A 24339-nucleotide genomic window follows, 5' to 3' on the forward strand; every position below is an offset into this window, starting at 1 on the left:
GAAGTTAGAACGATATATTTTTATTTAATTTTATATATGTTTATTTAGGTAAATTTACAAAAGATAAAAGATATAATATATTAGGGATGTCAACGGGGCGAGTACGAGATAGGTCGACCATTCCCATCTTCGTCCCATCAAGTATTTTTATTATCTTACCCCATACCCGATTAAAGCGGGACCGGGGTTGAGTTCGAGGCAGGATATTATTATTAATTTTGCTTTTATTTTTTTATGTCTTTAGTTAATAAATATTATTCTTTTTACCAATCTGTCAAAAACAACTTATATTCTCTTTAAAAATAATGATAAATCTATTATTTTTGTTTGATAAAAACTTAAATTTGAAATTAGCATTAAACAGGACAAGGACTATGTTTCCTGTACCCGTCCCGGAGCAATGACCCCTGTCCCATGCCCGCCCCATGTTCCAGTTAGGCGGGTAATGTGACGGAGCCCTACGAGTATCACGTTGAACGTGTTTTTTTGTCATCCCTAAATATAATTATATTTTTAGAAGTATTTGTATATATAAAATCTGTGAATGTAAATAGCCGTACCCTAATGATAATTTATAATTTGAAACTATTATTGATTAATATTTTACCATAATTGTTTCTTCTTCTTGTTCCCCTAGATTCTTAATGGTTTAAATGTTTTTAGCTAAAATAATTATTATTAAGTTTTCGTATTAACATTTGAATAAAGTTATAATTTCTTTTGTCTTTACTTGTACTAGTAACAATTATAGGGATGTGAGACGAGGTCGAGATGCCCGGGGGGGGAGGGGGGGGGAGCAAATTTCCCAATCCTGTCCCCTTCCATCTTGTACATCCCCCAAATATATATTTTTCAATTAAATTGAATTTAAGAAAATTTAAATAAATAATTAATTGAACATGATGGTAAATTGAGATATTATAATCTTGATTTGCCTTCCAAAATCCTCAATGAGACATAGAAGGGAATGGCAGTCTGCGCCCCGCACAACCCTCTATATATAGGCTTGAGCGTGGTTTGGTTTTGGTCGGTTTCGACTTCAACCCGAAATCAAAATCAAATTAGTTGGTTTTAGCAAATTTCAATCCAAACAACACACTCTAACTCTTACGGTTTGGACTTTTAGTTCAAATTAAATTTTTTTAAAAAAATTGTTCAAGTTTTAGGTGCACTTAAATTACAAGAACTAAAATAACCAAATAATTTTATATTATAAAAACTGCTGACCAAAAAATAAAATCAAGTTTATAGAGACGGATCAACAGAAAACTTAAATTTTTTGTTGCTTTTTTTATTTATTATGTAGTCTGATCACCTGAATATGAAAAAATGCTAAGTATAACATAATAAGCTTGTGAATGAAGATTTTCAGTGTTATTACTTATTGACAACATCATAGATTGGAGGAAAATCGGATATAATCATGAGATTAGCGTTTATTTTTTTTCTTAAATAACAAAAAAAAAGGTGAACACGTAAGTGGGTTGGGTTGGTTCGGTTAACCAACGATTTGAGATTTCAAATCATGACTAAATCGATCCACCGTGATTTTGTTTAAAAGAAAATCAAACCAAACTAATTACCTGTGTCGAACCGACCTGAGTCGGTTCGATTTGATTGGTTTGGTCGATTTTTCGATTTTTTTGTCCAAACCTACCTATATCCCCGTTTACTTATTTGTTCAATTTCTTAGTATATATTTTTAATGGATTTAAATTCAAAAACATAATTAAAATTAAATAACAAACAATAATTCATATGGGATTTGGGATAGGGCAAATGCGAGGCGAAGTGGAGGGTATTTTAACATCCCTATCCAATTGTACTTACTTTATTAAGTGCTTGTTTGACGATCATTAATTTATTTTATGATTTGTTACATGATTATTTTTAATCACACATTCACACAATAAAATATTTTACATATATATCAAATATTTTTTCCTACTTTTTAACCACATATTCCCCTAAAAATCACTATTCAAAAATATTTTTTTAAATAATAATGGTTGTCAAACGGGCTTTAAGTTTAAGATATTCTTATTGTAATATAAAAAAATAAAAAAATAATAATAATAATAAAGAATGAATTAATGTTATTCCTTTCTATGAAAAACAGAAGCTTAATTTTGACACATATATAAAACAATTTTTTTTTTTAAAAAAGATAAATATGGAAACAAATATAATCTTATATTTAGCAGAGAAAATGGCAAAATGAGAAATTTATACCAATAGAGGAGGTTTCTTTAATATTTTTAAAATCAGAGGTGTGTGTCTGAAGTTATTGTAAGCCTCAGGAGAATTTTCTGAAATTTACCCAATAAAAAGGAGGTCACTAAGGTTTGCCAAAAGTTTCATATAACTCACTAAAGGTTTTCCATTCGATTTTGATCTCTCCACTCTCGTTAAAAGTCTCAGTTTAATGACTTTAATCTAGTCAATGGGGTTACCCATTCCGTCCAAATATTGATTGTGTGGTTAATGTTTTTAATTTTTTTTAATGACCTATACAGACGTTATTTGAAAAAAATACTCGATGCAAAACATTTTTTAATTTCATCATAGGGGAAAATCGTTGAATCTACATGACTTTAAAAATAAAAGATGGCGTCTGTTTGGATCTAATTTTTGTATGAATGGTGAATTTATGAGAAAAACTTTTCCACCTCGTCTGTTTCTTCTATTCAATAAGGTTATTGACATCAATAAAAGACAAGCCACATAACCTATTTTGGAAGGAATAGTAATGCAGTGACTAAACTAAGATTTTAATGAAATTTGGGGGATTAAAATGGCATCTAAAAAAATTTAGGGACTAAAATAATTTTTTTTGTTAACTTGAGTTTTTTCCCAGTGATTTTTGCGCCCTTTTAATTACTTTCTATGATAAGAAGAGGGAGAAATTGAGAAACATATTAGAAAAGGAGTAAAAGAAATATTGGTACAAAGTTGAAGGGTCGACATTATTTATATAACATCATGGCACTTACAATTAGGCAAAGTTGTATTTACACGACATTTTAATAGATAATATTTCGAAAAAGTGAGACAGGGAAAAGTAAATTTAATTTTAAAATTTATATATTATACCTTATTTTTATAATGTGCAACACATAACACATCACATCATGTTGGATATTTGATCGTGTAGTGAGTAATTTATACCTCTAATATCGATAATTTAAAAAAAAAAAATATGAGATAGGGATACATGACTTGATGGATACACGAGTGTCCAAAAATTCCAACACGACGTGATACGTGTTGAACACGAACACCGTCTTGATATCAATTTCCTTGCACCATAGCAATTAGGAAATGGAAAAGAGACTAGCACAAGAAGTACTAGGAAGGAGAGATTCTTTGACAAAGAATATTGTATTTATTTAAGATACATGCCTCACTACGATATTATACAAAAGTAATCAAAAGTTAATTGGCATAAGAACAATAGAGAACTCGAGGATAGAGAGAGAGAAACAAGCGGTTAGTTTGGTTTGTGTTTTAATTTTGAGTTTTGAATTCATTTTCAAATTTTTTGTTTAGAGGTATGTTCTAATATTGCTAAAAATACATTTGATTCGTCCTTTTGAAAATTATCTCTCAAAACAAAAAATTAGAAAATACGATTGATTTGAATTTTTGAAAAAAAAAAAAATTTATGACATTTTATTCCATAAAATTTGATTAGTCAGTAAAAATAGAATAATTTTATATTAATATATTATCAAGTAATATATACATTTTCAAGTTGGTGAATCTTATAATATTTTTTTCTTGCTACAAAAGTAAAATAAAAAAATAAAATAAATTGAGTTCAAATTATAGAAAATAAAAATAAAAATTAATGATATCGTCTGATAATATTTTTATCTGTGTTCGTTTAAATTTTTTTTAGCATTTTTATGTAAATAATTTTTAAGTGCTTGAACTATTTTTATTTTTAATTTTTTATAATTATTATTTTTTAAGAAATTAAATTATTTTCTGATTTTTTACTGAAATTCATAAAGAACATAAAAAATGCTTTTTGAGTTTTATGTCATAAGTTCAACATTATCTTCAATAATGCATTTTCAAAAATATCATGCAAAACATGTTTTCAGTATTATGCAAAATTGAAAACTAAAAATAGTTTATACTGCGTTATCGAGGGACTCTGCGAAAGCTCGAAAAAGACAGTTTGGTAGGAGATGATCTCCGATGCCTGAAAACAACAAACCAAATGCATTCAAAGTGTTTGAAGATAATAGAAAATGAAAGTTCGTCGATATTGAATATTCTAGCTTTTCATAAGAGGTGGTACCAAACTTAAGAAGGGAAATAAGTGTTATTGTGAATCCGTTATTGAAGATGGTGATATGATGAAAAAGAGGGAAATGGTACTTGTTGAAAATAAAAAACTCTAATTCTATTATAGCAAGGGCAATCAACAAATAGAATTGTTTTTTAAAAAAATTTACAAGAGAATATCTCACATATATCTTCTCTAACATCTTTTTCTCTCTTTTATGATGGTAATTAAGGGGCCTAATGACGGTTCCTATTCATTAAAAAATTAGGGTAAAATCGATATTTACAAGAACACAAATTCTTAAATTATTCTTAGTCATTGTTCGAGTGCAATCTTGGGGAAAAATTATTTTAGAATAGTGTTTTTTGGAAAGTGTGTAATTAAAAAAAAAAGAAAAAAATTTCGATTTATATAAAAGAAATTATTTGGAAAAATTGCGAGGTACTATTTTACAATGGAAGCAACCATTTTGTGAAAATAAAATCTCCAATTTCTCAACCAACGTATCAACATAGGTTTTCAATCGATGCCATCGCAGAAGAGGGAAACAAAAACCAATTAACAAAGCAATACCAAATTTTTAACCAGCGATAACAGAACAAAGCCAACCACAAGAATCTATCATGCATACAAGTAATCAAACATTAAGCTCATGTTTGATTCAACTAAAAAGATTGATTAAAACTTAAGTCAAAATCAATAATTAACTTTAACAATTTATTTCATGGAATCCACAAATTTTCAACCACACATGTCATCAACTTCTATCAAAATCTATTAATTATTTATTTATTTATTTATTTTTTTCTGAACCTAACAGGGGCTAAGTATTAAAACGAAGGCCAAGTTTCCAATTCACCAATAAATTGTAAATTAGTCAAATTTAGTCCATGTTTGGTCCTAAATTTTTAAAATTCATTTTTAACAATACGTTTTATAGGATCCACAAATTTTATCAACTCTTGTCAAAATTTACTCAAAATTTAAACCAAACAAATATATATATTATTTTATTATTATCATTTTTTTTTTCTTTTTTTACAAAAAGAACAATAAACTCCATACATTGGCAGATACTCTAAAAAATCATATTGTCTGTCGGTGAAGTAATTTCAATATGGCCTACTAAACTTTGAAGATTGCAGATTTTCTGTTGCATTTACATTGTGAAAGACAATACTGCACATACGTTCTCCTAACTAGAAAATTAAAAGTTGGTTGGTAGATGAATTGACAAGTCTGGTCTGAGTTTGAAATTCTTTTGCTAATTTCTTGATGGTTTAAACAAAATATTTTAATAAAGAAAACAAACGAAAAATATTTATTTACCTAAGTCACAGTCTTGTATTATTCCAACTGCCAAAGAGATTATTAATTATGAAAATAACAGGCACTTGTTTTGCCTTAAATATTCAAACTTCACCTGAAATGGAGGCACTCATTTAGTGATCTTGAATTTAGTTTAGGATCTTTTTATTTGTGGACTCATGAGTTTCTTCATTTCTATAGTTTTAAAAAATTTATGTGGCATTTCCAACTACATGCAACTTATAGGTCCCCTTAATCACCTGATTCCTACCAATAAAATATGCATACATTAATTGTCAATTAAAGAAGATCAAATAGTTTGCCATTATTTGCTAAAATCTCCACAAGTCAGACTCAGAATAGTGAATTGTCTTGTCAATGTTAAATTGGCTTCCATAATTTTCTAGCTTCTTCCAAGGGTCCGTTTGATTGAAAATATAGAATTAAATTGAATTGAAAACGAATTTCAGGGAATTGAATTACCTAAAAATTATTTTTCTGGGAATTGTAAATTATTGTGTTTGATTGATATAATTTTTCACGTGAAAAATGTTGAAATAAATGTGTTTTTTGTTGTTCGTTTAACTTTGTTTTACGTGAAAATTGTCAATTAAAGGGATAAATTTTGCTGGTATTAGGGATGAAATTTGTTTCCATTGCCAAAAAAAAAAATTCAAGAAATCCAAAGAAATCATTTATCTTCTGGTGTTCATTTGACTTTGTTTTACATGAAAATTGTCAATTAAAGGGAAATATTTTTTTATAATAATTCTTAAAATTTGTTTCCATTGACAAAAAAGAACAAAAAAGTTGCTACAGTAAATCGGAAATTGAATTCTCACCAAAAGAGGGAAAAAGTCTATGTGGCACCAAAATGTGGAAAATGAATTCCTTGAAATTTTTTGTCAATCAAACACCCAAAAATTGGAAAGTTGGAATTCCAATTCCATTTTTCATGGAATTCAACTCTTATCAAACACATTGTAAATGAACTTGTGGAATTCGTTTCATCTCAAAGTTTAAGTTATTAGAGAAGGAACAAATTTATTTATTTAAATTTTGAATGGAACAAATCTCATCAAGGGTTGGATGAACTTGTTTTCAAGTCGAAAATTTGTAATGCTTACAAATTTTAATATATAAGCGGCGATGAAATGTAAACACAAGTTGTACTTAATAGGAGCTGTGTACTTTCTTGGGTCTTGCTGGTCTAGTCAAGCTAGCTAGGTGCACTAGTGTTGTGCTATCTTCTATACATAGTCAATCGGACCTCGTGTGCTTTGCTCGGTTACCATCCTCTCCTCTTTAGCTAATATGTCTTTCATGGCAAGAGCGAGGGCCTCCATCGTAAGATGAGCTTGGTGCGATGAAGATTAATGTTGACCTCAATAGATGATTAGACAGTGAATGGAAGTGGTCATTGCTTATGCAAGTTGTGACATATAGTTTGAGTAATGCTATTTATCTCACTGAAAATTGTTCTCAAGTGATATGAAATTAAATAGTAAGACAAATAAGGTCGGTCTTATATCCACATATTTAATTGACATTATCATTACACCTCACATAACATGTCACCTCTCACATGAGAATAATCCCATTGAGGATAAATACTATGAATTTTGCTAATTGTACATAAAAATGGTATATAAACAGTTATCGAAAATGATGTGGAGGGAAAATATTGAATAAAAAAATTGACTATATTTTAAACTGATAAAAAATAGAGCGTCATGTGACATTATGCAATCTCTTGTGTAAATATTAATGTACATTATTCATATAATTATGTATGGACCATGATGACACGGTATTTCATTTAAGAGAAATTATTAGAAGAGGTGTAACACAAGTTTCACACCTACTACTTTGAATATGATCTTTATTTTATAAAAAAATCATATTGTTGCACCTAATAGTAATTTTAAATTTGAATGAAACTTCAATCCTAATAATCTAGTGGTGGGGATGGTAATAAGAGGACATATAAATTTAGAAGTTATTAGTATTTATTCATATTACTCTTAAAACAATGTTATCGGTACTTGACATTTTATGAGACATTTATACTATTTTTGTTCATTAAACATTTTATTCTTTTCTATCTAATTCAAACTCGGGAATAATAGTCATTTTAAATAAAGAAAAGGTTGATTCAATGTAGATGGCAAAATAATCCGATCCTGTGGGGAAAGATGACCAGGTCCCCACAGTAAACACACCCTAAATATTAATTTTTATCTTATCTTAAGATTAAATACTCCATTCATCCTATATATAGAGGTTGATTTTGTTTTTTACACAGATTAAGAAATTTTGTTTTTATTGAAAAAACAATTTTTGCAAAAAATTGTCCTACTTTGCCCGTACTTAATAATCAACAATTAGTAGTAATGATTTTATCTATTTGTGCAGTTTTTTTAATCATAATTGTCTCCAGATGCCGTGGTGGCAGCAAATAATTGATTGCGAAAAACTGTTTTATACAGATGACATACAATTCTATCAAACTTTATATAAGTTTTTATGTACATGTAGCATGCTCCGAGTAGTAAATAATGTGTTTTTGTCCATGTTTCCAAGAAGTGTAATATGTATGTATATATTTGGATAATTCCAAGATGGTAAATTAAAATTTGTACAATTTTCAAGATTAAATGGAAGGATTGGTTATAATTAGGCAAATTAAAAAAAGATATATTAATAAATGAAGAAAACAAGTACTTTCTCAATCAAAAAACAGGACTATATAAAATATAAATGGAATAAGATAATAAAGAAAGTTAGAGTATATAAATGAGAAGGAGAGAGAAATATTCAAAAATTAAAAAATAATTTTAAAATATTTAAATTCGTGCCCTACATCATGAAAATCCTCGAGGGAGGGGGTACAAAGAGGGCCGCCTTGACCCCACCCTATTTTTTAACTGTCATACCTATGATTTTGTGGGAACATACGGTTTGAGATTTGAGAGCTGCTACAGGTACCCAGAGTTTGACACTCCAGGTTACCTGCTACTCACATTGGGGGTTGGGGCCCACGCCAATAAATGTGTGGGGCCTGACCCTCTCACTCACACTAGGTAACCCGGCCTATCAAACGCCAGATAGAAATGGCAAAGCTCTTGAGATTTATGTGAATGCTTTTAGTCCTATTTGAGCCCCTTTTTTTATAAGAAAATATATTTTGAATAATGATTTTTTTTTTTTAAGAATGTGTGATTTAAAAATATAAAAAAAAATTCAATTTACGTGTAAAATTATTTTATTGAAGAATGTGATTTGTTGACGTCAAAATTAGCAAGGCTAATCTTAAGCCAACTTTAAGATTAAAGGGCGATTTATTGTTGAAAAAAGACCACAAAGTATGTTTAGAGAGTGTATTTATGCCTTGAGTTGTTGTGTGAAATCAATTGCCTTTTACAAGAGTCCTATTCAACTATTTATACATAGTTTCAGCCGAAATTACATCAAATCAGCAACAGTGCCAGCTCGGAACTCGGGTCGCAAAATTCTCCTGTGATTGGTCGATGAGGTCGATGGTCATGTGTCAATGTGTTACCCAGGTAATGATGACCTGCAAGGGACTGGAGTTGGAGGACTTAGAATTGGTTGTTCCGGGCGACGACGATGTCACCTGTGGCAAGTGTATCTGATTGATAGGGTGATGTAACAAAGGGTAAGAGTATGGGCCGAACTTACATTTAATTGAGGTGGGGTTAGCAAACTGTTTTTATTAGGTCAGAGTTCGAATGTCAACAGTTACCCCCCAGATCAGTTCTTCCGTAAGGGGGAGCTAACATTCTGACTTGACTAGTTCTTTTTCCAAGAAAGGTAATTATTACTATGCCAAATGTCGTGCCTGGATAGGGATGTGCTGTGCAGCACTTTTGGATTGCTTCTCCAGGAAGTTTCATCAAAACTACGTCATTTTGACTTGCAAGTTTCTGGGCCGTTTGATGATTCCCTCTATTTTTGGATGAGCGGTTCAGATCATGTCTCTTGAGTTTCTTTTCCCTTAAATCCCTTTTCATTCCTCTTTTCACTGTTTCACTTTGCGTAACTCTTTTCTTTCAAAGCTTTTGGGAAATTACTTCAATTCGTATTCTATTTTCACGAGTGAGGTCGACAACCTTCAGTTCTCAAGTATTCCTTTGTTTCTTCCTCACATTCTTCTGTTCAAGCTTTATTGGTTTTCCTCTGCATGAGCTCGACCGAATCTAGAATGCATTCCTGGGGGAATCACCAAGAAGAATCTGTCCCACCCTTTCCTAGTTCTTCGTCCAGCTGTTAGGAAGTCTTGACCCCAGTCACTATTTTCATAGTTAATCCACTGGACCGAGGACATCCTATGAATATGAGGTCGGGGAGTGAGGATTCGAGGGGAGAAAAGGTTGAATCTTGTGAGGTCAGTCAGGGGAATAACTCAGGTGAGTGGGGGGCTAGTTTTTATAAACCCGTTGTTACGAGTGATATGCTAGCGAGCGAAGTACGCCATTCTGAGTTCAACGATCATGATAATGCCAGAACCGTCTGACCGAGCTGACGTTCCCCCGGAGGGATGCATCGCTCTTAACTCTGCCATTCTTCAAGCAGGACTTTGGCTTCCATTCCCTAGAATAGTCCGTAAGTTCCTTTTTTTCTAGGGCATAGCTCCCACTCAGTTATGCCCGAACGGATGGCGAACACTGATTGCCACCCTCATCCTCTGGGATAAACTGGGAAATCCCGAACCAAGCATCCAACAGTTCAACTCCCTTTTCACTTTCAAGGAGGATGGGAAGAACTCCGGCTGGTGGTATACGAGCGTTAGGCCGAGAACTGGAGGCTTGTTAGTCTTAGATACTCCGCCCTCAATCAAAAAATGGAAAGAGAAGTTTTTCTAAGTGTCCGGAGAATAGCAATTCCATTCTTTCGAGGTGAACAGAGAGGATGTGGTCCCCAGGCTTTACCATTCATTGTGTAAGTGATTATAAATTTGCTTATTTGATGAGGTCTGACTGATGCGATATTGACCTTTGTCCTTTTTGGTAGATTATAAAAGGGAGAATTTGACAAGAGATATACAAAGGAGACCTGAGGTGATAAGGAATTTCCAAAGAGGTAGAGATCTTGTAAGTTCGTGATCTCGAATTCAAATTTCTTTCAGGCTGGTTTAGTGCAAGTACGGACGTCTAGTCCATCTGCTCCGAGAGTGTTTCCAGCTCAGGTGAAGGTTAAGCCTTTGTTATTATTATTAATACATATGATAATGATATTATATCTTTCTTCCCATTTCAGCACGTCACTCCGAGATGCTAGGCTACAAAGCAACTAAGGTAGCAGCTGCGGCTAAGGGGAAGAGAATGGAGGTTCCAGCTGTGGAGAGTCATTCAGAGGGGACTGAAGAGGACTCCCAGCCACTTAAGAGGAACCGATCGGCAACGCTTGGCGACCCTCTTCCTCAGGCGGCCTTTACTCCAGTTGATTCTCCTCCTAGGTCGGTCGAGGAGGCTACTCCGTCGTCGGTGGCCCCAACTACCGTGCCCATGATTCCGGTGTCCGAAATACCGGCAGTTACATTGTCGTCCTCAACCCCGAGTGCCCTAGCTGTTGCCTCCACCAGCTCAATCAGGTCGCAAGATCGGTGTCCGGACTTGCAGCGACCAAGCTTGGAGAGTTTGCTCGGCCATCAGCCGGAGATATTTCTAGATTTTCTACGTGCTCCTTCTTCGTCGAGGGAGACTACCTCGGCCTTCCCCTCACCTTTCCGTGAATCCGCCAACCTTCTCACAAGGAGTTAGGGGGAAAATGAACAAAACTTCTTGGGGGAGATGCCTGTTGGGGAAGCCATTATCACTGCTCAACTTCATGGTCATCGCTCCATCTTGTACATGATGTCGGTGGCGGACAAGGTACTTGTCCTCAGTAATGCTTGTGTTTCAGAGATTATATTACTTATCGTGTTTTAACTGTATTTGCTTTTTGACCTTCTCAAGTAAAAGTTGAACTCGACAAGCTACTTAAGTCCAAGGATCAGGCCGTAAAATTATATGAGAGTATGAATGAGGAAAAATCGAATTTTGCTGCCAAGGAGGAGGATTACAGAGGTTAACTTCAAAAAATGGGTGAGGAGCTGAATGCTGTGCTGACCTTTGAGCAAAATCTCCAGGACGAGGTTGCTGCTTTAAAGATTTGAGGTGAAAAGGCGAACAAGAGGGCCGAGATGGAGAAGAAGAAAGCTGAAGAGGAGAGGGCGCGGGCGGAAGAGCTGAGGGCCCAGGTTTTCGAGGAGCGTTCTCGTACGTTAGAGGCTATCAAGAAGAGGCGGCTTGGAGAGAGTCTCCAGAGTCTGACGCCTTAGCCCAAGATGCGCATGTAGTGGCCTTGGAAGAGTTAATAAAGCACGTCCGAAAGGAGAGGCCGAAGTTCGATGCTACCTTTCTGGACAAAGCACTGGGCGAGCAGAGGGAGGAGCTGCACAAATTGTCCGAAGCTGCTAGAGTTCGGATATCTCCTGCAAACCAGGATATTGAGGGTAGCGCCCCAGTCCCCCAAGACCCTTAGGAGGTTGTTGTTTTGAAGATATTTGGTATTTTGTAATATGTTTTGACTAATTTGTAAGCTTCATTTCAATGTTTCATTACATTTTGTTTGGAATGGATGACTGTTTATGTTTTAGCATGATTTCTTTAGCAACGATCTCGTTTATATGCGACAATACCTCACAAACTTAGCCAAATTTGCCTTCCTAATGGGATATTTTGACTAAATGTTGTAGCACATATGACCTTAGCTAGAATTGCATATAGGGAAGGGTCTTTGAGAATTTCTAAGGAAGAATTCTCACTAGATATCGTAGCGTGTATGACCTTAGCTTGGCTTGTAGAATTCTTTAGGAAGAATTTTTGTAGAATAATCTTAGATCAGCCTACGTATGGAGCAGGGTTTTGCAAGATTCCTATGGAGCAGGGTTTTGCAAGATTCCTTAGGAGGAATTTTCACTAAGGGTAACACGTACAGCCTTAGATCGGCCTACGTAGGGAGTAGGGCTTTGTAAGATTTCTTAGGAGGAATGTTCACTAAGGGTAACACGTACAACCCTAGATCGGCCTACGTAGGGAGCAGGACTTTGTAAGATTCCTTAGGAAAAATTTCCACTAAGGGTCGAAGTACTTACGACCTTAGAAAGGCCGGCGTAGGGAGCGGGGTTTTGTAAGATTCCTTAGGAGGAATGTCTACTAAGGGCAACACGTACAGCCTTAGATCGGCCTGCGTAGGGAGTAGTGCTTTGTAAGATTTCTTAGGAGGAATGTCCATTAAAGGTCGCAGCACTTATTACCTTAGATCGGCATGCGTAGGGAGCAGGGCTTTGTAAGATTCCTTAGGAGGAATGTCCATTAAGGGTCGTAGCACTTATTACCTTAGATCGGCATGCGTAGGGAGCAGGGCTTTGTAAGATTCCTTAGAAGGAATTTCCACTAAAAGTAACACGTACAGCCTTAAATCGGCCTGCGTAGAGAGCAATGCTTTGTAAGATCTCTTAGAAGGAATGTCCACTAAAGGTAACACATAAACCTTAGATCGGCCTGCGTAGGGAGCAGGGCTTTGTAAGATTCCTTAGGAGGAATGTCCACTAAAGGTAACACGTACAGCCTTAGATCAGCCTGCATATAGAGCAGTATTTTGTAAAATTCCTTAGAAGAAATGTTCACTAAGGGTAACACGTACATCCTTAGATCGACCTGCGTAGGAAGTAGGGCTTTGTAAGATCCTTAGGAGGAATTTTCACTAAGGGTCACAGCACTTACGATCTTGGATTGACTGCGTAGGGAGTAGGGCTTTGTAAGATTTCCTAAGAAGAATGTCCACTTAGGGTAACACGTACAGCTTTAGATCGACCTGCGTAGGAAGCAGGACTTTGTAAGATTCCTTAGGAGGAATTTTCACTAAGGGTAACACGTACAGTCTTAAATCGGCCTGCGTAGGGAGCAGAGTTTTGTAAGATTTCTTAGCAGGAATGTCCACTAAGGGTCGCAGCACTTACGACCTTAGATCGGCTTGTGTAAGGAGCAGGGCTTTGTAAAATTCTTTAGAAAGAATTTCCACTAAGGGTAACACGTACAACTTTAGATTGGTCTGCGAAGGGAGCAGTGCTTTGTAAGATTCCTTATGAGGAATTTCCACTAAGGGTAACACGTACAGCCTTAGATCGGCCTGCATAGGGAGCATGGCTTTGTAATATTCTGACAGAATGCTGAATAAAATGTTCAAAAATAGAAAGTCCTTTTTTATTGATGTGATTGGCATTACAAGCGAGTTTTATGGACTTTTTCGTTTATCGATAGAACTGCTTGAGGTGTTTAGCATTCCAAGGATGGGGTAAGGGTCTACCCCCTAAGTTTTCCAGTTCATATGCCTCCTTTGGCAAGACCTCTGTCACCAGATAAGGGTCTTCCCAATTTGGACCCAGGCATCCACTGCCTACCTCTCTTTGTGAGGATCCGACCTCGAATACATATGTTCGCCATATGTACTGTCAAGGGGTTGCGTAGATGATTGGTACAGGCTTTCCACTGACATCTTTCGGTGAGCTCGCTGTTCCCTTTGACTTCACCCACACCATGGGGTGTGGGGAATTTGATAGAATTGTGATATAGGGAAACTGCTGCTCTCAGGCTGAAGAGTAGAGATTGTCCCATCACAGCATCATAAGGGAAGGGAGTGTTGAATACTATGAGCTCAGAGTTTGTCTTCACCTACCGGGGTGCTGATCCTGACTCAACTTTGAGTTTGATTGATCATTTGGCAGAGGTCAAGGCTCCTCTTAATTCTAGGACCATATTCGGGTATGGTCGAAGGAAGTTAGCAGGGATACCCATCCATTTATGGGTATTACTGAATAGGATGTTCAGCGCGCTTCCTGTATCCACCAAGGCTTTGGGGATGGTTACCTCGGCCACAGGCAACGAGATAACCAGAACTTCGGGGTAAGGACGTGGGTCCACTCCTTTTCTTCAAAGGACAGTTGCTCATCTGTGGCTTTTTTTAGGTTCTTCTCAGTTATGCTGATCTCCGAAAGATCCGCAACAACTGGTCTTTTCAATCTGGCCTCGCCGGCTTGCAAGTTCGTCCTGCCCCTTAGCATATTGACTTGTGGTCCTGGCAGGTCAACATTGCAGGTCCTCGCAGTAGTTTGATCCCCTCGGATAATTCCTATCCCATAAGGGGTGGGGAATTTCATGCAATAATGGTAAATTGAGGTGGCAGCTTTCAGTTCGTGCAAAATGGGTTGTCCCAATATTACATTATAATTGGATGGCAAATCGACCACCACAAAATCTGCTAGGATCCTTCTTTGGCAAGGAGCTTCGCCCAACTCCACGATAAGACGATCTGACCTCGGGCTTCAATAGGATCCCCAGAGAATCCCTGTAGTTTCTTTGGATACGGTTGGAGATGACGTTCTGGTATTTCCAACTGCCTCAAAGTTCATGAGTACAGTATGTTGGTCGAATTTCCATTGTCTACCAAAGTTCGGTGGACTTTTACTCCAACAACAGTCATTGTAACTAGGGCGTCACTCTGGTCCTGAAGGATTCCTTCAAAATCTTCTTCCGTAAACCAGAACTATTCAGGGTCTATACCGATCCTGGGGGTTGGATCCCAGTAGTTCGACATGGTTCTTGCACTTCGGGCTTGTCTTCATCTCACCCTTCTGTATCCCTCAACATACTGATTTCCTCCCACCATTATCTTGATTTCAGCATGTGAGGGTGGATTACGGTTGGGGACTACCTACTGAACTCGCGTGGGAGGCCCCAGCAGCGTCGTAGGTCGATCTGCTTCTTTTGGCTTGGCAACAAACTCCTGTAACCAACCTCTTTGAATTAGGGACTCAAATTCCTCTTTTAAGTCCCGGGAGTTATCAGTGTCATGGCCCACCATCTTGTGATATCGGCAGTATCGTCCCTGTTGTTGTCCTGCCTGTCCGTCCTTTAGTATCATGGGTCTGCGAAATACCTCTTTTGCATTGGCTTGCGTGAATGCCTCTTCCAAGGAGGCTTTGAGTGGGTGATACTCTCGAAATTTGTATGGCTGAGCCCTAGGACGTTCTCTTTCTCTCCTGTCCTTTTTTCTTTCGGGCTGGGGGCTGCGACTTGGTTTTTTCTCCTTTACTGTGCTGTTGAGGTTGGGTTCGGAGGTCTCTTCCTCTTGGTCAGAGGTCGCTTCTTCAACACTTATATATTTCTCCGCTCGGTTAAAGAACTCATGATAAGTCCTTGGACCGTCCTCGTGTACTGACCACCAGAATCTTGTTCTGGGCCTCAATCCTGCTAGTACGGCCATGAGTGTCGAATTGTCAGATTTTTTCCACTTCTATGGATTGCTTGTTGAACCTGCTTAGATAGCTTTTGAAGGATTCACTTCTTCCCTGCTTGATGCTCACTAATCATTCCTTTGGCGTAATTCTGGCCTTGGAGCCCATGACCTAGGCTAAGAACGCCGTGGCCAGATCATTCCAATTCTTTACCGACCTCTCGTGCAGTCTCCTAAACCATCTTTGAGCTTTGTCTTCTAGAGTTAGGGGGAATGTCTAGCATATGATTGCGTTGCTTGCCCCTTGTAGTTCCATCCACGAGGTATATTTGTCAAGGTGGCTGAGGGGATCACCATCCCCTTCGTATGCGGCGATCTGGGGGATTTTCAATTTTTTAGGTAGTGGTTCCATAAGGACATCCTCAGTGAAGGGAGAATGTCGTTTGGTTTGGTAATCTTCACTGCCACCTTTGTTTTTAGCCTCCAGGTCGGCAATGCGTTTTTTAAGTGCGCTTAGTTCGGGTTCGGCTTATTCCAACGGACATTTCAGGTCGGCTTGTCCTTGCGTAGGAGTCAGTGATTGTTGGGTCCCCAATCTGTCGAACACGCTTGCAGTCCTCCTCACCTCAAGTTCCTTACTTTTGACCTTGTCAGCTCGGCTTCTGGAGGATTCTCCCCTTGAAAAGTGGAGAGTCCTCCTGGTGGGGGGACGCCTTGCCTGTGTCCTTACAGAGGATTTCACCTCGGTATCTGGTGGGGATGAGTGGGCTTGACTCCTTTCCAATCGTCCCATTGCGTTCGTAATTTTTCCAGGGCTTCCCTCATGGCGGTCATTTGAGGGTCCTGCTGTCGTGGAAAACTTGGTGGTGTGTTCGTTTCGTAAAGGTGGGTGGGTGTGAGATGGATTTCTGGAACTTGAACTACGACTTATGGCTCTTGAATTTTGTGGAGAGAATGAGACTATTTTTCACAATTAGAACCCTCCTTCTAGCGCCAAACTGTTGACGTCAAAATTAGCAAAACTAATCTTAAGCCAACTTTAAGATTAAAGGGCGATTTATTGTTGAAAAAAGACCACAAAGTATGTTTAGAGCGTGTAATTATGCATTGAGTTGTTGTGTGAAATCAATTGTCTTTTACAAGAGTCATATTCAACTATTTATACATAGTTTCAGCTGAAATTACATCAAATCAGCAACAGTGCCAAGCTTGGAACTCGAGTCGCAGAATTCTCCTGTGATTGGTCGATGAGGCCGGTGGTCATGTGTCAATGTGTTACCCAGTTAATGATGACCTGCAAGGGACTGGAGTTCGAGGACTTAGAATTGGTTGTCCCGGGCGCAATGATGTCACATGTGGCAAGTGTATCTGATTGATAGGATGATATGACAAGGGGTAATCATAATATTTTTCTGAGATAATGGCGGGTTTGTCCGACCTGGGAGTATGGGCCGAACTTACATTTAATTGAGGTAGGGTTAGCGAACTATTTTTATTAGGTCAAAGTTCGGATGTCAACATGATTGAAAACAAATTTTGAAAAAATGAGGGCCAAAGATAAACTTATTGTTAAGTAATGTTATTTGTATTTCATTGTATACATAATGTTGAAATATGTTAATTGTACATAATGCGTTGTTCATAATAATGTCCAACCCTCACATAAAGAGGGACTCACTTTGAATAAATTATATTATATCCAAAATGAGTCCTCCTTCATTTGAGGGGTGGATATCGTTATGAACACTATGATGAATGTGTACCATAATCTCGTCATATTTTATAGATATATGACATGAAAGAGGGATTACTTCCTTTCTTTTAGTCTTCTTTTTCCTCTCTCAAATGCTCAGCGCATAATCGATGGAGACTCAGGTTTGACTTTAGCGTTATTTAAAGTAACTGGGCAGGTTCACTGCAACGTATACGATTCTCAAAGACGTCAACGTTCATTCTAGAACTTGGGACTAAAAAAACGCCTCGCAAACCCACAAATTAAACTGACTCATATTGCATGGCTACAATCAGCTCTCATTAATTAAGTGTGAATCTAATTTCTTCTGCCATTAAATGATCCCCATCAACTTTCTTCCCCTCCACGTTGTTAAGCTCTCATTTCAACCTTTCCATTTCCCTATAAAACCCTTCATTAGCCCACTTAATTTGTTCATTGAGACAAAAATAAATAAATAAATAAAATGAGAGACAAACAGCTGGAATGTGTGTACTTACGATGGCTGTTTCTGGCCCAGTTTTTTATGTTAATCATCACCGATGCAGCAAAAGTTCCAGCCGTTGTCGTGTTTGGAGATTCATCTGTTGATGCTGGGAATAATAATCAGATTTCGACTATATTGAAAAGCAATTTTAGGCCATATGGTAGAGATTTCTATGGTGGGAAACCCACAGGGAGATTCTCCAATGGCCGTATTCCTCCAGATTTTATTTCTGAGGCATTTGGACTTAGGCCATTTGTGCCTGCCTATTTAGACCCAATGTACAATATTTCAGATTTTGCTGAAGGTGTTTGCTTTGCTTCTGCTGGTACTGGTTATGATAACTCAACTTCTGATGTACTTGTGAGTCTCCAGTTTTCATTTCAGTTCCTACTTATTTTAGCTTCTTCTTTTTTTCCGCATGTAGCCGATCTCAAGCCCAAGTAAAGAAGAAACGTTACGTTAGATGGTTATTATGAATTTCAAATCAAGATATTACTTTATGACGTAAACTTGCAATGATTCATGTTCGGAGATTTCACAAAGTTTTGCTTTCACTGTCAACCTACTGCAATCCTTCTTGTTCGCCCGGGCCTAAGGGCCTGCTTGGGAGTTTTGGTGTACCGTTTATGAGCTTTTTTTAAAGTATCGATTTTGAGCGTTTATTAACGGACTGATTTTGAGTGGTTTTAGTAGCGGTTTTTTAAGTCTGTCAACCTACCATAATTCTCCTTATTTACCAGCCTTGAGGCTATATACTCAGTGGCGGATCCAAAGGGCGGCCGCCCTAGCTGGATCCGTCAGGATTTTTTTTTTGTTAGTAATAAATTAAATTTTTACCTTATATTGTTGGTAATTGATTTTATTTTCAAACATCCCTATAGCTTACTTGGTGAGAACCAACCTTAATATATTTCAAGTTTTAGGTTCGAATCTTTGTCAATGAACTTGTTATGTATTCTTTTTATTCTATAATTTTTACCAAAATTCAATAAGAGAGGGACAATGAGGATTAGAACCCATGATCTCAAGCAAAGGTTGTGGTGAATTTAACCATGAAGGTACCTCTTGAATTATGTTACTAAATTTAACAAAATGATATTTGTTAGGTTTTGATTATTTTAATGCAAACAATTTTAAATATTCGAATTCACACTCTTCCTTTGAATTATACAAAATTTGACAACAATGTTATTTGATGAATTCTATTTATTCTTATAACAGAATTATATATATTCATTTTGAACAAAATAATTATTATACTTATACTTTAGGCCTTGTTCGATCCCCCTTTTTTTAAAACTACGTTTTTCTTTCTTCTTTTCATCCATACATTCTTCAATAAAATAATATTACACGTAAATTCAAATTTTTTCTTTTATTTTTAGTCACACGCAAAGACGTTCTCCATCAAATCACCATTTCAAAATGTATTTTTTGCAAAAACAAAAAAGGGATACTAAAAGGACTTTTAATATTTTATTGTGGCCAACGATAGATGGTCAACGGCCGCCCGTGCTGACTCAAACTCCTGGATTCGTCACTGTATATGCTTACCATAAACCCTTCTTGTTTATCGGGCTTAGTGATTGGCTACGAAAACATAGACAGAAATGGCTCGAGGTATGATGCAGTCGATCTCAAATTTATTACTGTTTGATTCTTCGAAATATTGCAGAATGTTTTACCAGTTTGGAAGGAAGTGGAGTACTACAAGGACTATCAGAACAAGCTCATAGCCAATGTCGGTGAACAAAAGGCAAAGTTTATAATCAGTGAGGCCTTATATTTGATTAGCATGGGAACAAATGACTTTCTAGAAAACTATTACACACTTCCAAATACACAATCCCAGTACAGTGTGGATGAGTACCAGGTTTTCCTCATAGGACTTGCAGAAAATTTTATAAAGGAAATATATGGTTTAGGAGCAAGAAAAATGTCCTTAACAGGTTTACCTCCAATGGGGTGTCTGCCATTGGAGAGGACAACAAATTTCCTCAATGGATATGGAGAGGGATGCAACGATGAATACAACACAGTGGCACTGCATTTCAATCAGAAATTGAGTGGTTTAGTGCAGAAGTTGAACAAAGTCTTGCCTGGCATAAGAGTGGTTTTATCAGATCCTTACAATATTTTCATGCAAATCGTCTTGAAACCTTCATCATTTGGTGAGTTTTTCCAACTTATTAATGCTATTTAGCTCCTATCTAATAGGGATTAAAATCTAGATTTTAGTCCAAGTCAAAATCAACTATTAATTTTAACAGAGTATTTAATGGGATCCACAACTTTTTTCGATCATACATTTTATCAAAATTTATTAAAATTTTTATTTTAATCACCATCAAATAGTTGCTTCGGGTGGGGTGGACCCCGTCGATTAATTGTTCAATACATCAAAAAAGCATCTCAGTTATCGCCTAAACCAGTGCTAATCACCAACGTTGCTACATGGCATTATTTTATTGCATGGAGCATGCGCATTAATTTGGTAGTGAGCCTTGTTGTTAATTGTACAATGCATCTCATCTGCTACCCAGACTAATGCTAACCACCAACGACTTTACATAGCACCATTCTAGATGGTTGTGGACCCCATTGACAATTTGTCAAACGCATCAAAAAACACAATCCAATTGGGACCTACTTGGTGCTAAGCACCAATAGTACTACGTAACTTTATTCTTTAAAAAGGTTGAACCCCAACTTTGAGGGTCCTCAACGCTCCGTTCCTAAAACTTTGTGAGGAAGGTAAATTGCGTGATGTGCCCCAACAGGCCAGGAAACAAGAGTTGCATGTACACTGCGCCTACAAGGAATCCAATTCCATATTTCAGAAATCAAGTCCCCACACTGCAGCTGCCAGTAAGGCGTGATAGTTTATTATCGGTTTTCAATAACCTTTGAGGAAAACAACAAAAAAAAACTAAGAGGATATTCGTAAAGCATGAAAATAAGTAAACTTAACTTTATCGTGTACTTTTAAAAAGTAAACAAAAAGATATGTGATTTGAAAGTAACTTTTACATCAATTCTCATTTTTATCAAATTTTTTATTTATTTTAAAACTTACTTATACTATAATTAAAGTTTTAAGCTTAGCTAAACATGCTCCAAGTCTTTGGCCCAATAAATTTGGAGTTGGATGGTGTAAAACACTACACATAATTATAGAATGATATATAATTAGCTTATTACTGATTTTCACTTCATTACTTTGGTGACTTTTTTGTGAAATGAGTTTGTCAATATGCTGTCAAAATGTGCTTTGTAAATGCTAATAATTGTTTATTTCTGCAACTTTTAAGTAAAACAGGAGAAATAAATTACAATAAATGACATATTTATTAGTTTAAAGGATAATTAATTCATTGGCAGTGGCAGAGATGGCATTCTGATGGTGAAGGGTTTCACACTGAATGAATAATAAATACAAGCTTTTTGGAGGCTTGTAAATTAATACACATTTAATCTGTAATATTATATGTTTGCCAAAACTTTGTATGTCGAGTATATACCTCATAATCTTGCACACTTCAAAATGATAATGCTGGCAAATACTTATACAAAATTTCGAATAATTTAATTTTTTTAACATTTCACTTTATCCCAAAAAAAAAAAAAAAGATTCATCTAATCAATCGTAAATTTATGACCTGACTTCCTATAAAAATGTTTGAAATGGCTTACGTTTATTATAACTTGAAATAACAGAGAAGAAAGACCTATAGTATTACATACAAAAAATTCTTGACATGGTCGTCTCTCTTAACACTTATTTCTGCTGTAAATTTTTGTGATATATTTGCTCTTTTGTGGAAAAGAAAAACGACGTTGTCTTAAAAATCTTTGACAATGACAGGATTTGATGTAGCAGAAGTGGCATGTTGTTCCTCAGGAACGTTTGAGATGGGATACATGTGTGATCAACTGAACCCACTTACATGTACAGATGCAACGAAGTATGTATTTTGGGATTCTTTCCATCCAACAGAGAAAACAAATAAGATCATTACTGATTATGTGCTCAAGAATAGCTTGCAACAGTTTTTTACTTAAGAACTATTTGTTTGTGGGAATGATTTTGTATGATTAGGGTGTGAATGTTTGTTTGATTTCCCTATATTGAATATCTGTTTTAAGGTTTGTATGGGTATGTATGATCTTGTAAAATTATATGTATAAGATTGTATCTTCTATTTGTATTTGTATGAGAACTTAGATTACTTCTTGTGTTACGTTGGTCGAATATTTCTCTCAATTTTAGTATTGAGATAAAACTATTGAAGATAACTTCATCGTTGTAAAATGAATGTGAAGACACATTTTATCCGATACTTACTTATTAAGCAATATTCGTCATGGAAGAACATTGTGATTCGCATTTAGAGGTGGGATGTTTTTTGTTTCTGTATTGAATAATTGTTTATTCGTTCCAATACTTATTTTGAGGTTTGTATGGACTATATTATATTAGTACATCATCTTAATTTGCTTGTCGTTGTAGACATTATAAAGATATATTTTTATTCGATACATTTTAACTATTAAGCAATATTTGTTAGTGGAAGAATTTTGTATAATTAGAACCACTACAAAAAAATGCAGCTTCAAAGACGGAAATTTCCGGCTTCGATTCCTTTAATTCCGTCGCTAATGATTTTCACAAATGGAATTAATTGGTCGGAAAATCCGTCGGCAATACCCCCGCCGCTAATTTAGCGACAAATTACTTAGATCATAGCGACAGAAGAAGCTGTCGGTGTTTACCAACGGCCATTTCCATCGCTAATTAGCGACAAATTTTTTCGTCGCAGATTAGCTACGAATTATGTCCGTTGATGATTACCAAAGGGTTTTCGTCGCTAATTTGAATTAAAATCTTTAAAAATAATAATAAAATATTTTAGTAATTATTTTCTTGAAAACTTCATACATTAAAGTTTAAGAGCCTGTTTGGGCCCGATTTTTTTACCAAAAAAATTGATTTTTTGATCGTTATTTCACTATTCCAACCGTCATATTTGACTTCTTCTCTCACAGATGGACCCCACTTTTCTCCTAACGGTCAAAAAATCAATTCTCAAAATCACTCTCAAACAGGCTCTAAACTAAAAGTTTAAAAAAAAAAATGTTGAAATCTAATAAAATGTAAACATTCATTAATTTTTGAGTTTCATTTTCGAATGGCAATTCAAAGGCCAGCTTCATTGTCTTGGCGCCACCCATACCTGAGCCTTAGGGAACTTCCTTGAAAATGGACCAACGAATATTTTATGCTCATAAGCAAATGTAGGCAGGATAATGTATTCCACGGGAACTCTTAACTCTTTAACAAGCTGCAAATCACAAAGAGGCATATACTAGTAAGTATTAGGTTTCAAAATACCATCTAACATGCATAACAGATAGACAGAAATGCTGCTGCATATGTATGCCCCATAATTTATGGCGCGATTAGCTTATAAGTAAGGTCGAATCTTGCATTCTAGTTTCCATTTTGCCTAACTGTAACAAAAACATTACAAGCAAACATGAAAACCACATATTGCAAGAACGTCTACTTGAAATTTGAAAATTACATAAGCCATTGACCTTTTTAAGATATTAACACCCAAAATGGCACCAGAAGGTCCTTGGTTACATTGAAATATCCAATCTGTTCAGTTGCCTGTGTTCCCCGATTACAATCTCATATGACCTCAATACATATATTTAACATCAGAGTGCAGAGGATGGACTCTTTAATATGAACATTAGGAATTCCCTTTAAAATTTGACACAACCTTCTAACGGATCCGTTGAGTTGAAGAAAAGCACAATGTTTAAGAATTCTTGTTTTGACAGTTTAGATATCTTTTTCCAAATTCAGTAATATATTCACTTTGCACCAAAATGGTGCAAAAGTGTAAAATGTCTCTTTTGCCCTTATTTAACATTTTTCAAATAAATTTGTTAAAGTTATTTATGTTATTTATGCTATATATTTTTCAATACAATAAATTATTATTATTTTAATTAATATTAATATTATTAATATTATTATTTACATTTAAAATAAATTTTAAATGTAAGATATAATAATTAATAAATTAATTAAAAGATGAAAACAATTCAAAATACAACAAACACGATTATTTATTAAAGTTAACACGAAATATATTAAACAACAACATACATACGATAATCTAATTTGATTTCATATTTTCGTTG

General features: G+C 35.7%; 1 protein-coding gene across 1 annotated transcript; it reads left to right on the plus strand.

Moving 5' to 3' along the window:
- The first annotated feature begins 18051 nt into the window (after window positions 1-18051).
- LOC111390320 (GDSL esterase/lipase At4g26790-like) lies at window positions 18052-22364 on the plus strand. The gene is made up of 3 exons (XM_023015339.1): window positions 18052-18483; window positions 19799-20294; window positions 21989-22364. Exons 1-3 carry the CDS (start codon window positions 18103-18105, stop codon window positions 22183-22185), a joined length of 1074 nt encoding a protein of 357 aa, XP_022871107.1. The 5' UTR covers window positions 18052-18102; the 3' UTR covers window positions 22186-22364.
- Window positions 22365-24339: the final 1975 nt, after the last annotated feature.

This window comes from Olea europaea, unplaced genomic scaffold (assembly GCF_002742605.1).
Source record: "Olea europaea var. sylvestris unplaced genomic scaffold, O_europaea_v1 scaffold671, whole genome shotgun sequence".
Classification (NCBI taxonomy): Eukaryota; Viridiplantae; Streptophyta; class Magnoliopsida; order Lamiales; family Oleaceae; genus Olea; species Olea europaea.

What these genes read in the sequence shown, in the direction of transcription:
- LOC111390320 (XM_023015339.1), top strand. Translation starts at nt 18,103, where the DNA reads ATGAGAGACAAACAGCTGGAATGTGTGTACTTACGATGGCTGTTTCTG. An exon ending in ACTCAACTTCTGATGTACTT is followed by an intron (nt 18,484 to 19,798) that starts GTGAGTCTCCAG and finishes GAAATATTGCAG; the next exon opens with AATGTTTTACCAGTTTGGAA. An exon ending in CTTGAAACCTTCATCATTTG is followed by an intron (nt 20,295 to 21,988) that starts GTGAGTTTTTCC and finishes TGACAATGACAG; the next exon opens with GATTTGATGTAGCAGAAGTG.